At 38.7% G+C, this 15,208-nt stretch overlaps 2 protein-coding genes across 2 annotated transcripts in view; one reads left to right on the top strand and one right to left on the bottom strand.

Moving 5' to 3' along the window:
* The first annotated feature begins 2,219 nt into the window (after nt 1–2,219).
* LOC142318091 (adipokinetic hormone/corazonin-related peptide receptor variant I-like) overlaps nt 2,220–15,208 on the top strand; it is a 714,190-nt gene continuing 701,201 nt past the window's right edge. The window contains exon 1 of the mRNA XM_075354618.1: nt 2,220–2,390. The gene's annotated coding sequence lies outside the window, so the exon portion shown is untranslated. The remainder of the gene's footprint in view (nt 2,391–15,208) is intronic.
* Nucleotides 8,034–11,522, bottom strand: LOC142317495 (uncharacterized). The gene is made up of 2 exons (XM_075354057.1): nt 10,589–11,522; nt 8,034–8,062 (listed from the first exon to the last, which is right to left on the bottom strand). The coding sequence occupies exons 1-2, from the start codon at nt 11,520–11,522 to the stop codon at nt 8,034–8,036; spliced, it is 963 nt and encodes a 320-aa protein (XP_075210172.1).

The raw sequence follows: 15,208 nt of genomic DNA, 5'->3' as shown, positions 1-15,208 counted from the left end.
CGTATTATATTGATGTATGTATTCGTATTTATCTAAAAAAAGAATATTATTCTAAAGTTAACTTTGTTAATCTAAATTTTAACTGCTCAACAGTTTCCGGTAAATTTAATATTTTGAACTATACTTGCTTTAGAATACAAATGACTTTGGTCTTGCTTGAGCAATTTTGTCTTGTAGTAGTTACATCTTTCTTAAAATCATCTGCACGTTTTTTTAGAGCTGTCTGAATTTATATTTCAAACACTTTTCCAATTTCGAAAATAAATTTTAACTTTCATATTTATCAGATTAATTAACCGATATAAATAAAACAGAACCCATTTTTTTTTATCAAAAAGAAAGTTGAAATTCACTCTGACCAAAAAAATATACGCTCCATAAAACGAATAAATTTTCACCCCACCATTTAAGGGATTGTACTGAAAATTTAGTTTTTTTTTAAACTTACTTAAGATTGACTTAATTTAAGAGGAACAAAATATAATTTGTATCTTCTAAAAGAAACATCTTTATATGATTTTCCCAACGGGTTGTTAAAGAGGGACAAGAAACCGACTACGAGTAAAAGCAATACAGTCAAACTTAACGCTATACATAGAACTGCTATTTTTTTTCTTTTTTTTTTTAGAGTCTTCGGGAACGCCGCCGCCGTTAGGTATTGCTGTCGAAAGATTAAATAGATTATTCTTATAAGGAAAACAAATTCTTTGGATCAAAGGAAGTAAAATGCAATTTAAAAGTTTTTGTTATTTTTACAAATTGAATTGTATTCAGTGTCAATCATGGGCTGTAGACAAAGTGTTCCTACTTTATAAAATAATAAATTTTTAATTATTTTAAAATCAATAATAAATTAAAAATTTCACTGATAACTTGTAGTTTTTACATTCACTTCTTTATGTTAGAGACATTTTGAATTCATCTAAAAAATTCATAACGGTTGAGTTCACTTTACAGCTCAATTTATTTTAATATACCAATTCATAAATATTCATATTAAAAATTATTTATTTATTTAACATGTTAGCATTTAATACGTTTTTTTATTATATTTCTTTTGATCGTTATTAATTAAAAGAAAAAGAGATTATAACATGTATTTTCACGATTAATGAGAATTATTAGTATTATTTTTTTTAGTTGAACTGTAATAGGTATAAAACATTTTTCGTCTGGATAATACATGCATTATAAAAGTAGCCAATAAATCATAATATAAAACAAAATTAAAAAGTACAATACTGTTAAATGTAAGTTCAATTTAATAAACTTCTTGATTTAAATAGTCGTGGGTACAAGAATAAGTTTGCAAACGCTAACGTAAACGCTAGTGTATAAATGAAAGGATATAATAAAGCTAAAGATATTACGAAAGGTTAATTTATAGCAACGAGAAGTTGATTAAGTTTGGACCCGAATGTAAGGGACTTTTCTGAAAAAGGGTGAATATATGTCAGCTGATCGGTTCAGAATATTCATATATTTACTGTTTCTAAAAAAGTTTATTATTTATTTATTTTGTTTATTTAAAAATTTTATACTTGTTTTTATCGCATACTTATTTACATAAATAAATAATATTTATTACTTTTTTTAACCTCCTGGATCACCGTTACGTATTACTTCAAAGGATGAGATGAATGACAATTTTTGTAGCGTGTGAAAGTGCCAGGCCTGACCGGGTTACGAACCTGGGACCTTCGGATGAAAGTCCTACGCTACCACTCGCACCAAGGAGGTCGGCAATATTTATTACTTTATGTATTTATCAATTACGTTAACCTAATGATCAAACCATTTTTTTATTAAACTCACGTAAGAGTAAAAGCGTATTTATTTAAATTATAATTAAAAATTTTAATTTGCTTTTAAATAATAATTAAATACAAATAAATGTTTTTAAATTATTAAACAGTTGTTAATTAATTTAAACAATTGTTATCGAACCCTATAATCTATATCGCTTTAATATTCGATACTTCATTTGAATTTCAAACGTGTTTCTTCTTTTACTAATAGAAAATGAAATCGTCTCTATTGCTATCTGTTTCGTTCCTTCAAATATTCATATTCTTTGTTCCCTTAGTGCTGTTTAAGATGAGTCATGTGATATGTATGCAGTGTCTGACTCGACGTCAGAGTGTTTGGTTGCTTTGTAACTGGCTCCGTACTTCGGTACTGAAACTGGTTATAGTTTTGTGAATTTAGGAGAAATTTTCGGTCCAGAGGTTTCCTGAAGCTATTGGTATTGTTTTGGTGGTTTTTTGTGAGTGCGCGAGATAGGTGTGAGTGATTTTTCGTGTGTTTTACATTTTTAATAGTGTATAAAACTTTGTGTTGAGTTTCAATAAGGTTCAGAGTTGCTTGCTTCTACATTATTATGGATGCAGGTGTTTAATATAAATTGTTATCTATAATTACTTTATATTATTAATAACAATAGCTTACATGATAAGCTATTGTGGCTTGAACAGAATTAAATTTATTTCTTTTGTTTGCGTTATCTCTTGATAAGAGACCTATAAATATAATATTAAGCTACTTTATTATATTAAGACTGTGCGTGTTACTTACTTTGTGTATAGTAGTGAGTATATTATTTACATCTAACCACATTTGTGTGTGTTATAAACATGCAGTGTGTTAGTATATGAATATTTTAATTTATAAGTTACTGGAATAGAAGTCAAGTTTAATCTTGTTATATATAGACTTAGTTTTATTAGTCTTGCTTCTAGTAAGTGACCCCCTAACCCCCGTATTGGACCCCCTCCGATTATAGTGAGTGGGGTATCAAGTTAATTGGGTTTGAGTTGAAAGGTAGATTTTTAATTTTTTATAATTGAATTGTGAGATGGCTGACAAAGGTTTTAAACCTAAAAAAAACACTGGCTCGTTCCCCTGTTAGGATGGAAGTATCGCAGCAGGAACAATCTGTGAGCCAATTGGAGAGCGTGTCTCTGCACCCTACACCTAATGTACGGACGGTCCCGCTTCCACAAAGAGATAAGAGAAGGGAGGCCCTTGGTGATAAGCCTCAAAAACGTAAACTAGAGGAGATTGAAGCTAGCACAGATAGTGATTCTACCGAGGGCACAGACTTTGATCAGTTGATGAAAGAAGTTGGAAATTTAGTGAAATTAGTGCATGAAAGCATTAATACTAAGAAAGAAATTAAAGAATGCGCTTTTAAGATTTTTGAATTAGCTAAAGACTTAGGAACCTCGGTGAGGGCTCTTTATGAGCTCTCACATCCGAAGCAATGTAATGAGATTCCGACTCAGACTGAATTGTCACACCAAAGTCAAGTAGTGGACATAATGGCGGATATAACATCGGACGATGATCTGATACGCCTCCTACATAGGAAATGGCCTATTGATTTATTGCAGCGTCTTGTACAACTAGAGGAATATCCACAGGAGGGTGACACGTGCCATTTTCATGACATTGTGAAAAATAAAAGCGTTCAAGAATCTAGGAGGTACCAAGCGAAACCAGGTGAAAAAAGTAAGATATCTCTACTATAATGTGTAGTGGTGCTTCTACGATTCAATTTACGCGATATACAATATTTTATGACTCATCGGAGCATGAGGAGCCATTACTCAAGACGATATTAGCTGCCTTGAAAAGAGTTGTAAGTAGTTCTGCAGTGCCGACTTTCGTTCTGCCTGGAGGCAAATTCGGGACAAGCTTACGCAAGATTATATTGTACTTGCTTCGTCAACAGGAGGAAAACATTAAGATTTATGTCCGACCAGGAGAAGGACTGCGTCAAGAAGTAAAACATGTCTCAAGAACTACACCCGCGGTAACTGATAGCGGTACTGTTATTGTTAAAGCGCAGGGAAGATCCTACGCGGATTTATTACGGACTGTCAAGTCTTCGGTGTCACAAGAAGAAGTGGGTGATATTTTGTCACTAAAGAAAGGTGTAAATGATGATTTACATATTCGGGTCCAAGGTTCAACGAAAGCTGCCGAGCTGAAAACGTTATTGAAAACCAAGGCGGCGGATCTTAAAATTAATCTCAGGTCACGTGAAAGCAGGTGGACAGTGGTACATGTTAAGGACATAGCCATGGATACAACAGAAGAAGAAATAACCACTGCGTTATCGCGAGTTCTCGGTGAGGACGAAGATTTTAAATTATCGTCAATAAGACAAGCTTACGGTGAAACTAAAAACGTCACCGTAATCACGAACTTCCGAGCTGCAAAAAAATTAACGGAAAGACGGGTTCGCATCGGCTGGGTTCATTGTCGAGCGTACATAAGAGAACCGGAAGAAAGATGCTTTAGATGTTGGTCTTTCGGCCACGTCTCTGCGACCTGCAAGGGTGTGGACCGTACGCAACTGTGCTTCGGGTGTGGAAAAGCGGGTCATCACAGAGCACAATGTAAAGACCTGACAACGTGCATGCTATGTGGTAAGGAGGGCCACAGGACCGGTCGGTGTACTATTGCAAAATAAGATTTCTACAAATCAATTGCAATAGGAGCCGACAGTCGTGGGACACCGCTTTGACGGAGCGCTAAGACGTCATTTTTGTGTCGGAACCTCATTATGATCTTACTTCTGGAACAGGATGGCTAGTGGATACGACAACAACGTCAGCTATTGGTTTTCCGGTGTCTGGGATCCCTATAATTAGCAGTGGCAGCAGTGACGGTTTTATATGGGCCGACCTCGGTGAAATGGTGGTATTTTTTTGCTACAATTCTCCAAATGCGGGAATAGATAATTTTGTAGTATTCCTAGAAATTCTTGCAGGAGAAGTTATGAGGCATACAGGTCGTAAAGTCTTAATTGCTTGAGACTTTAACGCCAAAAGTCCCGAATTTGCGGGAACTGTAAACAGTCTAAGAGGGCGTCACCTGAGTGAGTATGTTAATACACTAGGGCTGACGTGTATAAACGGTGAAGATATGACGTTCCGTAGACGAATGTCGTGTTCGACAATAGATTTAGCTTTTACAACGAGTACTGATATTAACGACTTCTTTGATTGGAGGATTATTAATAAAGATAGTCTATCGGACCATCTATTTATAGCATTTGAGACCCGATCCAGGGAAATTCGTGTAACGCCGGGAAGGCTGATCGTCTCCAAAAAAGGATGTTTACGGTTTAGGGACAGAATAATCCTAAGACTTGCTGGCGATATGTCCCCCGAAGACTTTGTGGAACAAGCAAGATGAATGCGGAAAAGCGGGGGTCTTAGTTTATCCCCGGAGACAGCAACATGCTTACTGGTGGTCGCCTGATTTGGAACAACTACGGAAGGCAGCATGGAAAGCAAGAAGAGCCTACCAAAGATGGGGTAAGCAGAATGCTAGATTAAGGGATGCTGCGCGGGAGGTATACGTGGAAGCAAGGAATGCATATAATTCATCAATTAAAAGGGCTAAAGCCAGTTGCTGGAAGCGACTGTGTCAAGATATAGATGCTGATCCATGGGGCAAGGGTTTTAAAATTGTTACCAACAAGTTAGGGAAGAGATTACCTGCCTTAACAGACGATAAGGTCCATCGTGTTGTAAAGGAATTATTTCCTCAGAAAGCGGATCCTATTCGGGAGGAGATTGTGGATAATAACTTTGAACTTCTCGACGCTAGTGAGCTATTAATGGCGGCGAAACGACTGAAGCTACATAAGGGAGTCGGGCCAGATGGCATTCCAGCCGAGATAATCAGAATATTAGCAGAGAGGATGCCTGCAGAGCTTCTTAATATCATGAATAAGATCCTGAGAGATGGTTGTATTCCAATGCAATGGAAAGAGTCCAGGTTGGCCCTTATCAAGAAACCGGGGACCGATGACTTACAAGTAGCACATAGACCTATATGCATGACCAATAACATCTGCAAACTCCTAGAGAGATTGCTGGAATTACGTCTGAAAAATGCGATTGAAGAACATGGTGGCCTTTCTAACGCACAATTTGGTTTCCGTAAGGGGCGTTCTACGGTGGGTGCTGTTAAGACAGTTATGCGTCTGGTGGACGAAGCGGCATCGGGTACTTGACGCACCAGGAAGATACCAATTGTGATATTGCTTGATGTGAGCAATGCTTTTAATTCGCTGAAATGCGATGCGATCCTACAAGCGTTGAGAGATAAGGATATTCCTGGATACCTAAGAAGAATTATCCAGAATTACTTGCAGGATAGGTTTGTCGTTTGTCATCAGGGTAGATCCTGCTTCCGCTTCAAAGTGACGTGTGGAGTGCCTCAGGCTCTGTCTTGGGGCCACTCCTTTGGCATCTGGTCTATGACGGAATTCTCGGGCTGAGATATCCTCTGGGTGTTTTCCCAGTGGCTTTTGCTGACGATCTGGCCTTGGTTGTTACTGGAAAAACTGAAGTAGAGGTATCGGAGAAGGCAAACGCAGCGATACGAATGGCAGAAGTCTGGATGTCCACTAAAGGCTTAAAACTTTCGCATGGTAAAACAAAATACGTAGTCATAACAGGCCGTAGGAGAATATCTGACATCCTAATCCGAGTAGGGGGTAATCTTGTCCAGCAACAGACTTCAGCCAAATACTTAGGGATCTGGCTTGACAAGAGGAGGAGTTTTACGGCACATGTGAATGAAATACGTAAACGCGTTGAATGCATGGTCAAAAATCTTAGCAGATTACTCGGGAATATGACAGGATCCAGAACTGCGAAGCGTAAGATTTACGCTCACGTAGTTAATTCCATCTTACTTTACGGTATACAAGTCTGGGAAAGAGCTCTGCGTGCCGAAAAGACCAGAAGAGCCCTTGAAGGAATACAACGGCGCATGGGCTTAAGAGTGATATGCGCATATTCTTCAGTCTCCACCGAGGCAGTACTCGTAATTGCAGGAGTTCCTCCGCTTAAACAACTGGCGGAGATGCGAGTGAATATAGCACGTGGACAACCTTCTAAAGAAGCATATGAAGAGATGCTGCGTAATTGGCAACATCGTTGGGATGTAGCCAACACGGGACGATAGACACATCGTTTGATACCTTTGATCCGACCATGGATAAAATGGAAGTTCGGGGACATAAATTACTGGATAACGCAATTTTTTACAGGGCATGGGTCGTTCAGGTCCTATTTATGTGCAAGACAAAGGGTAGATAACAGCAACTGTCCTTACTGTGGGGCATATGATTCCCCTGAACATGTAGTATTTGAATGTAACCGTTGGACTGAAAGCAGGCAATCCTGTGTAAGATGTATAGGGCCATTATCTACGGAGAATGTGGTGGATAAAATGCTACTTAACGAGGATAACTTTAATGTGATCTCGTCGTTCATAACCGCAGTTATAAAGAAGAAAGATGAGGAAGCTCGTCAAGAAGAAATCGCTCGCTGATGACGGCTTGTCGTAGGTGGAATTTCCGTTTGTCAATATTTGAGAGAATGGGCAATATTGAGATATAGCTTTGAGTGTGGTTTACACACCTTCCGTGACATAAAAAAAAAAAAAAAAGTCAAGTGGAGATTTTTGCATTACGGTTAATGTGTAGGAAATCGAAGAGATCGGGTTCAAATGAAAATTGAACTAATCTTCAATTAAAAGCGTCGGCTGTGTAAGTTAAAATGTATGAAACGGGTAGGTTATTGAAGATGTAAGATGAAGGAGGTATGTTGAGTTAAGCCTAGAATAGTAAGGAATGAGGTAGTGCACTAAACATTACGTATGGCTGATGAAAAAAAAAATTGAATAAGAATCTTGATACAAATTTAAAAAACATTAATAGCTTTTCTATTTCATAAATCCAGTCGTGGTAGACTGCTGATGCAGATAACAACAATCAAATGCTAAATCGAGGATTTACGTTTATTAGTCAACAATAATTAAATTATGAAATCCCATTATATCTTTTAATTATGGGCCTAATTAATGTATTTAGCCTCGGTAATAAGGTTTCATTTCTCAAGTGAAACCCATGAATCCCTAGATACAAGCGGTCACGATAAGTAGGATCGCTTTCCCCGAAGCTGACGTCCTTTAGAGGATTACTAAGATTCTCGGCATTAGACTAGCTAGTCAATTCGAAGACTTTTTGAAATTGCTAAAAAAATTTAAAGCAAAAAATATAATACACGTTAAGTTATAAAAACATAGGTGCGCGCACACACCCGCCGGTCTGGTCTAGTGGTGAACGCGTCTTCACAAATCAGCTGATTTGGAAGTCGAGAGTTCCAGCGTTGAAGTCCTAGAAAAATCAGTTATTTTAACACGGATTTGAATACTAGATCGTGGATACCGGTGTTCTTTGGTGGTTGGGTTTCAATTAACCACAAATCTCAGAAATGGTCGAACATTTTTTTTTTCCACTCTACTTCTCTGGGCCGGTCCGACTGTTTGGTATTGCGCCACCCACGGGAGTGTCTGGTAAACTCTAACGAGCCTCCCCGCCTACCGGCTGAACGTCCGGCATGGCAGGTCGGCTCGCCGGTGTCAGCTCTTTTGAGTGATTTTCTGTTTGCCCATTTGGTAACCACGACATACCCCGAATAGCCGTAACGTGGTACCGGGTCTTTTCTTACTCTTCTTCTTCATCAGAACCTTTCTAAACCCTTGGAGTCCTCAGTGGATCATTGAGAACGACACACCTCAGCGTGCCGTCTCTCACCACTGAGGCTGTCCACCCTACCCAATTCTACACTAGTAACCTAGTCGCCTTTCATCTATATCCTTCTCTGTTAATACTGCTACTATAAATTCCGTAACCTTCTTCCAGTTTATTTCGCTCCTCAACATGTGCTCTAGGACCTCTGCTGGGCTCATACCTATTATGCCACAGTTCTTCCTTTTAATTGCCCACCTCTCGCAGCAGAAAAAAGTGTGTTCTGCATTGTCAATTCTCTCACAGTACATACATTCTGGACCTGGCCTTCTTCCAACACGATGGAGGTACTCATTGAAATTGCCATGGCCTGTAAAAAACTGCGTGATATGATAATTTAACTCACCATGTTTCCTGTCTAACCATAGTGCCAGATATGGAATCAGCTCCTTCGTGCGTCTGGTTGGTCCATCCTCCTGCCATCTATGTCTAAGTCTATCTTTTGCTTCACTTGCTTCGAGGCCTTGCGCCCTCTCGACTCTATTTAGGGCCATTAAGTCTATTGGTGGCACCCCAGACAACACGCACAACGCCTCATAGGAGACCGTCCTGTAAGCTGAAACAACCCCCAGCAACAGCCTCCTATGAGTACTAACCAGTCTGTTCAAATTTCTTTTAACCCTGACTGAGTGCCACCACACTGGTACTGCATATAACATCATGGATGTCACTGTGGATGCTATCGCCCTTCGCTTAGAGGGTCTTGGAGCTCTCTGCAAAGACATTATTATATTCAAATTCTTAGTCATCTGTTCACCTTTGGCACATATGTCTATTATATGCTGGGTGAACCGGCAATTCCTCTCATAAGTCACACCCAATTATTTAATCTTTTCGACCTCTGTTATTTGTTGGTTTCCAATTTGGATGGCCGGACGGTCTAAAATTCTCTTCCCTGTGAACATAATTTATTTACATTTCTCTATTGCCAGCTGGAGTCCCCTCTGTTTCAACCAATTATCTATCGTCTGTAACGTGTTGTTAGCACTCTCTTGTACATCGAAAGTTGTTTTACCCTTGATGAGTATCGCCAGGTCATCGGCATAGGCAATTACTTGTACCCCATCCTGATAGTCTAGTCTTAATATCCCATCGAAGGCCAGTATCCAGAGTAAGGGTCCCAGTAAAGAGCCTTGTGGCACACCGCCATAAATATTGAAACGTAGGCACTCACTCTGCGTGTCCACCAAGCATTCTCTATTTGAGAGGTATTCCCCTATCTGCCTTCTTAAATAAGGACTGATACCTTTTTCCACTAATGCCCTTTTTATTGATTCCCACTTGATAGAACCGAATGCATTTTTTACATCTAAAGCTATGAATAGGGGAATACGCCTCGTTCTCCATGTGCCGCTCCTAGTATCCTTAGCCCAGTCGATCACCTTTGTCGCCGCCTGTATCGTCGAACGACCCTTCATGAATCCAAACTGATTTCCACTAATGCCTATTCCTTTCACAAGTTCCTTAAAGATTCGGCCAGCATGCATCTTCTCCACTACCTTCGCCATGGTATTTAAAAGACTCAGTTGGTCTGTATAAAGGTTCTCCATTGTCATTTGTGCCTTTTGGGAGAAACACCACCCTAGATTCCTTCCAGATTCTTGGAAATGTCTTGTTTTCTAATCCATGGCTGGCAACATCAAGCATTTCATAAGGAATTCTCTTTATCAGCCCCTTTAAGGAGTGCCGCTGGAATTCCGTCTGGACCCGGGTTCTTCCTATTACTCAGTTGTGCTACAGCCAAGTGCAGTTCAGAGAACGTGAAGTGTCTGGGTTCGCAATCTATAACATTTCCTACAGTTTCTACTCTACCGGGGAATAGCTCATTAATTTGTTGTTCTACCTGCTCATTATTTAATATGGGCAGACGCCTTCCAAATCGCTTAGTGATTATTTTGTATGTCTGTCCCCAGGGGTCTTCGTCTAACTCCTCGCAGAGTCTGTGCCATTGTTTTTTCTTAGACATACGAATAGCTTTGTTTAAGGCCCGTCTGGTCTCTATATAAGCCAGAGATGCCTCCTCGTACTCCTGTCTGCCTCGCATTCTGAGTCTCTGCTTCCTTCTTCTGCGCGATTGTAGGAACCCTCTCAGTGTTTCAATCTCCATATTCCACCAATACACTGAGTCTCTATTAGCTCTTCTGTGAGCTACTCTGCCCATTTCTTGTCTTATAACGTTAGTCATTGCAACTGGTGTCATATTCTCTATGTTGATAATCCTTTCGGCCGTTCTATCGATTATGATCTCGATCTGTTCCGTTGTAAAACTACTATAGGGCATTTTCTCTCTAGTCACATAGTCTGAGCCTTTTATGGTAATCATAGTGGCATGATGATCACTCGCCACATCATGTGGTAACACTCGCCAGTCCCAGTGTTCCCTACTCCATCTATCGTGTATGATTGTTAAGTCCAAGACTGACGAGTGTCCTCTCGCCTCATATGTAGGGGTGCCATCATTTACACAATGGCAGCTAACTGCCCCCATATCCGTAAGGATCTCACCTCTGCGATTGGTGTATGCGCTCCCTGCTGCAATCGCTTTGCTATTGAAATCACCTAGAATAATGACTTTCTTCCTAGCGTTATTTACTACTCCTTGTATTATGTCTAGTCTTCTAGTAAATTCATGTATGTCACAGTTTGGAGACACATAGGCACCAATCGCTAGTGTTGAATCCACCTCCACCGCCAACATGCTTCCAGATCTGGACGTCAATCTCCATGCTATCCTGCCACTTACATCCATAATTGCCATGTAACCATTTGTATCCACCATCCAGCCTGATCTAGCAACAACGTACTTGTTCGGCTCCGTGATTATCAGTAAATCAGCCCTTTGCTCTATGACCAGTTCAGTAACCAAATCATGAGACATGGTGCTTCTGTTAGCGTTAACCATTATCACCCTAAGCATTTAAGTGTTTTCAGCACCCCCAGCCTACGGTGCGGTGTTCTTGGCTCCCACAATCCAGGCAGCTACTATGCTCCCGGCATTCAGCAGTCTTGTGGTCTCTGCCTCCACAATTGAAGCAGAGATCCATTCTGTCAGGGCCCTTGCACTCATGTTTACGATATCCAGTATTCCAGCATCTGAAGCACTTTTCCTCTGATTCCCTAATATATGCCCGACAATTTACCCAGCCAATCCTCAACCTTTGTTCCACCAGCTTACAGGCAGCCCTATACGAGGAGATAACTGTAACATTTTGGGTTTCGGCGTTCCCTTTTCTAATTGACTATATCTTGATGTCCTCATCAGTACCTACTCTTGCAGTAATTGCAGCAAAAATTTCTGTCTCAGTTGTGTCATATTCTACATCCCTGATGTGAACTATTGTGCGCCTTCCCGCTCTTGTACGCAGGTCAACATGCAGATCTGCCGCCTTATCTCGTAGGTTACTTGTAAACTCTGCAGCTTTCTGCGCTCCCTGAATTCTCACGTGGAGTTCTTCAGGAATGGTCGAACTGAGACTGTACAAGACTACCCTTCATTTACACTCATACGTATCATCCTCATTCATCCTCTGAAGTATTATCTGAAAGGTAATTACCGGAGGGTAAACAGGAAAGAGAAAGGTGCGCGCACACACAATTCCGTTAAGTAGTGATTGTAGAATGACTCATAAACTATTTACAGGTATTATACATGTAGTAAGTTATTACAAAATCTCTAACATTACTCTGTTTGATAGGATTTTTTAACAGTAATATAAATAAAAATTATGATAAATAGATAAGATATATTGATGTTTACCTGGCAAAGGTTTTTCAAACTTAACTTATAGCGAGTGGGTCTGTTAAGAAATTTTGTTTTCAATAAAGATTTTTCAGGATATTAAGTTTTTAAGTCATTTAATAGTTTGTGGTCTCTAAAATAATGGTCAATAGTGCAAATGAATACGAGTAAAATATTTTGAGTTGTAATTTTATCTTTTTTGACTATACATACAACAGCAAGTAAAGTACACATTAAACCGAGTATAAAATAAATCTAAGTACAAATAAATAAATATAAGCCGAGCAGTTTCACCTCTGTCTTTCACCCAGAGGTCCCGGGTTTGAATCCCGGTCAGGCATGCATTTTCACACACGCTACAAATCATTCATCTCATCCTCTGAAGTAATGCTTAACTGTGGACTCGGACGTTAAAAAAAAAAAGAAAAAAAAAAGCCGAGCAGTTATAGCAAGGTGCTTGCGGAGGGTAGTAAATGTACGGTTGTAAGTACAGAAAAAAGCGCCTTGCAGAACGGTTCTGTTATACAACATTACAAAAACAAAAACGTATTATTTATTACTAATTTATCTAACGAATATATGCAGTTTGGCGTTATTGTTACTGATTTGGTTGTTGGATTTATTCCTTTAACTTCAACGTATCGAGGATTATAAAAATCTGGATTTTAAATTTGATGAGGAGTGATATTTGTTAATAAAATATTATTCAGATTGTACGGACAATTTCATGCCGGAGTTCGGTACGGTACGTATGTTTTATGAGGGTCTAAATCGTTGTCTTAAGTCTCTTATCAGAGGTTTCCGCTACGTTTTTTCAAGTTATAGCTGCTACAAAGTATTTCAATTTCTGTGTTATTGCCTTTCTGTTATTGTCTTCCGCTTAGAGGTTGCCTTCCCTCTTTTTTGAAGCTGCTGATGACTGTCGCTAAAGCAGATCCCATTTTTTCTTTAGTTTCTTATGGAAAAATAACAAACAAGAAACAAAAAAAAAGCAAACAGATTTTCTTTGAATTTCAAGTTATCTGTTACGGCTTTAATATCGTTGTTACTTAAATAGAATTCGATTATTTATTTTAAAGGTTTATTCATATGTCCGTGATTTGCACTATACAAAATTAAAAATGCAGTACATACCTACCCAAATAAATGTGTAAATTTTTCAAAGGTTATATAAAGGAAATTATATCTAAAGGAGAAATTAGTATACCTCAAAAACAAAATGAAGCAATGAATTAAGCAATAGCTGGAAGAATTAAAGAGTTTCTTTTCAGATATTTTTGTTTACATCCAATCAGTGTTAATATTTTGGACAAATTAAATTTCATTAGGACGCTCACTTGAACTTAGGTTTTAACTATGGTACCGTTTTTGTACATTTCTGGTCATATTTCTCTTAGCTCAATAACAATTAGTGAATTTTTGTTAATTACGTAAATTATAATTCGCTTGATGCATAGACATGCTTTCAGCATTGAAATAATAAAGAATAAAATACCCTCACCTTCAACTTCACCGGTTTGTTTTTCACTATTACTTTGAGGAAGTCTTTTATTAACGAAGACTTTTCGATAATAATCAGCCCCTTTTTTAATTTTCCGCTTTGCTTTATTTTGTCATCCTTTAAAGCTTACATGCATTTTTTTTTGTAAATAAATTGCTATTGTCATTTTATCATCGACGAGGTTGGCAGTGGTTGAACTGAATTTTTTCTTCCTTGACGGTAATTAATTTAATGCTTAAGTACAGCCTTACGTTATGGCTTACAAAACCGTAACTTCCCCAATAGTTGGAAAAAGCCAGAACTGTTTTCATTACTAAAATAGGACCAAATCAAGAACAAGTAGGATACAGACCAATCACACTAATAAATAGCATGGGTAAGGTAGTCGAAAGATTACTAGAAACCCGACTCAGAGAAGAAATCGAGGAAAAAGGTTGTTTACATGCGGAGCAATATGGCTTTAGAAAAGGCCGGTCTACGATAAACGCGATCGACAAAGTTAAGACCTGGGCATTAAATAGTAGAAACGGCACGTGGAGAACTAGGAAAATCCCACTTATTATAATGTTGGATATAAAAAATGCTTTTGGATCTGTTCCTTGGAGAGCCATTATCCAGCATTACAAGCCATGAATATAAGTGATTATCTAGTCAACCAGATTAATCAATACCTTTACCATAGATTCATTGAGGTTAAAACGTTAGAAGGAAAATCCACATTTGAGATATTTGGAGGAGTTCCACAAGGATCAGTCCTTGGGCCTATACTGTGGAATATTTTTTATGACAAAATTTTTAGATTAGATTATCCCGAGGGGGTTGTTGTTGTTGGATATGCTGATGACATTGCTATCCTAGTAGAAGACAGAGAAGTTAATAACCTAGAGGATAAAGCAAATCAGGCGTTACGAATAATTGATGAATGGCTGGTAGGAAGCATGCTACAGATATCCCCTAACAAATCCTGTTGTTTGGTGTTTTCAGGTAGAAGACCTATTAGAAACCTCAATATAAACATTAGAGGAGAGAGAATTAAGGAGGTCAAAGAAGCAAAGTATTTAGGGGTTCTTTTGGATAAAAGCCTAAGATTTAGCAAACACGTATAGATGATTTGTAACAAGGTCACCCCTTTGATTAAGGCATTAAGGACTCTTTTCCAGAACCATGGTACACCGAAAATGGTAATAAGGAGACTGATAACTGCGGCTACCACGTCAGCAATTTTATATGCGGCCCCGATATGGGGAGATACAATGAATATTCAGAGAAACAAAACAAAATTAAAAAGAGTACACAGGCTTGCTTTACTGCGTGTAGCCGCGGGATACAGAACAGTGTCATACGACGC

This window comes from Lycorma delicatula, chromosome 1 (assembly GCF_047948215.1).
Source record: "Lycorma delicatula isolate Av1 chromosome 1, ASM4794821v1, whole genome shotgun sequence".
Taxonomy (NCBI): Eukaryota; Metazoa; Arthropoda; class Insecta; order Hemiptera; family Fulgoridae; genus Lycorma; species Lycorma delicatula.
Note: the sequence above shows the minus strand (reverse complement) of the source record. Positions and strands in the feature narration are given on the sequence as shown.

Coding starts and splice junctions, on each gene's coding strand:
- LOC142317495 (XM_075354057.1), bottom strand. CDS start 11,522: ATGGTTAACGCTAACAGAAGCACCATGTCTCATGATTTGGTTACTGAA. Junction 8,063..10,588: donor GGCCTTAAACAAAGCTATTC/GTATGTCTAAGA, acceptor AAATTTTTTTAG/CAATTTCAAAAAGTCTTCGA.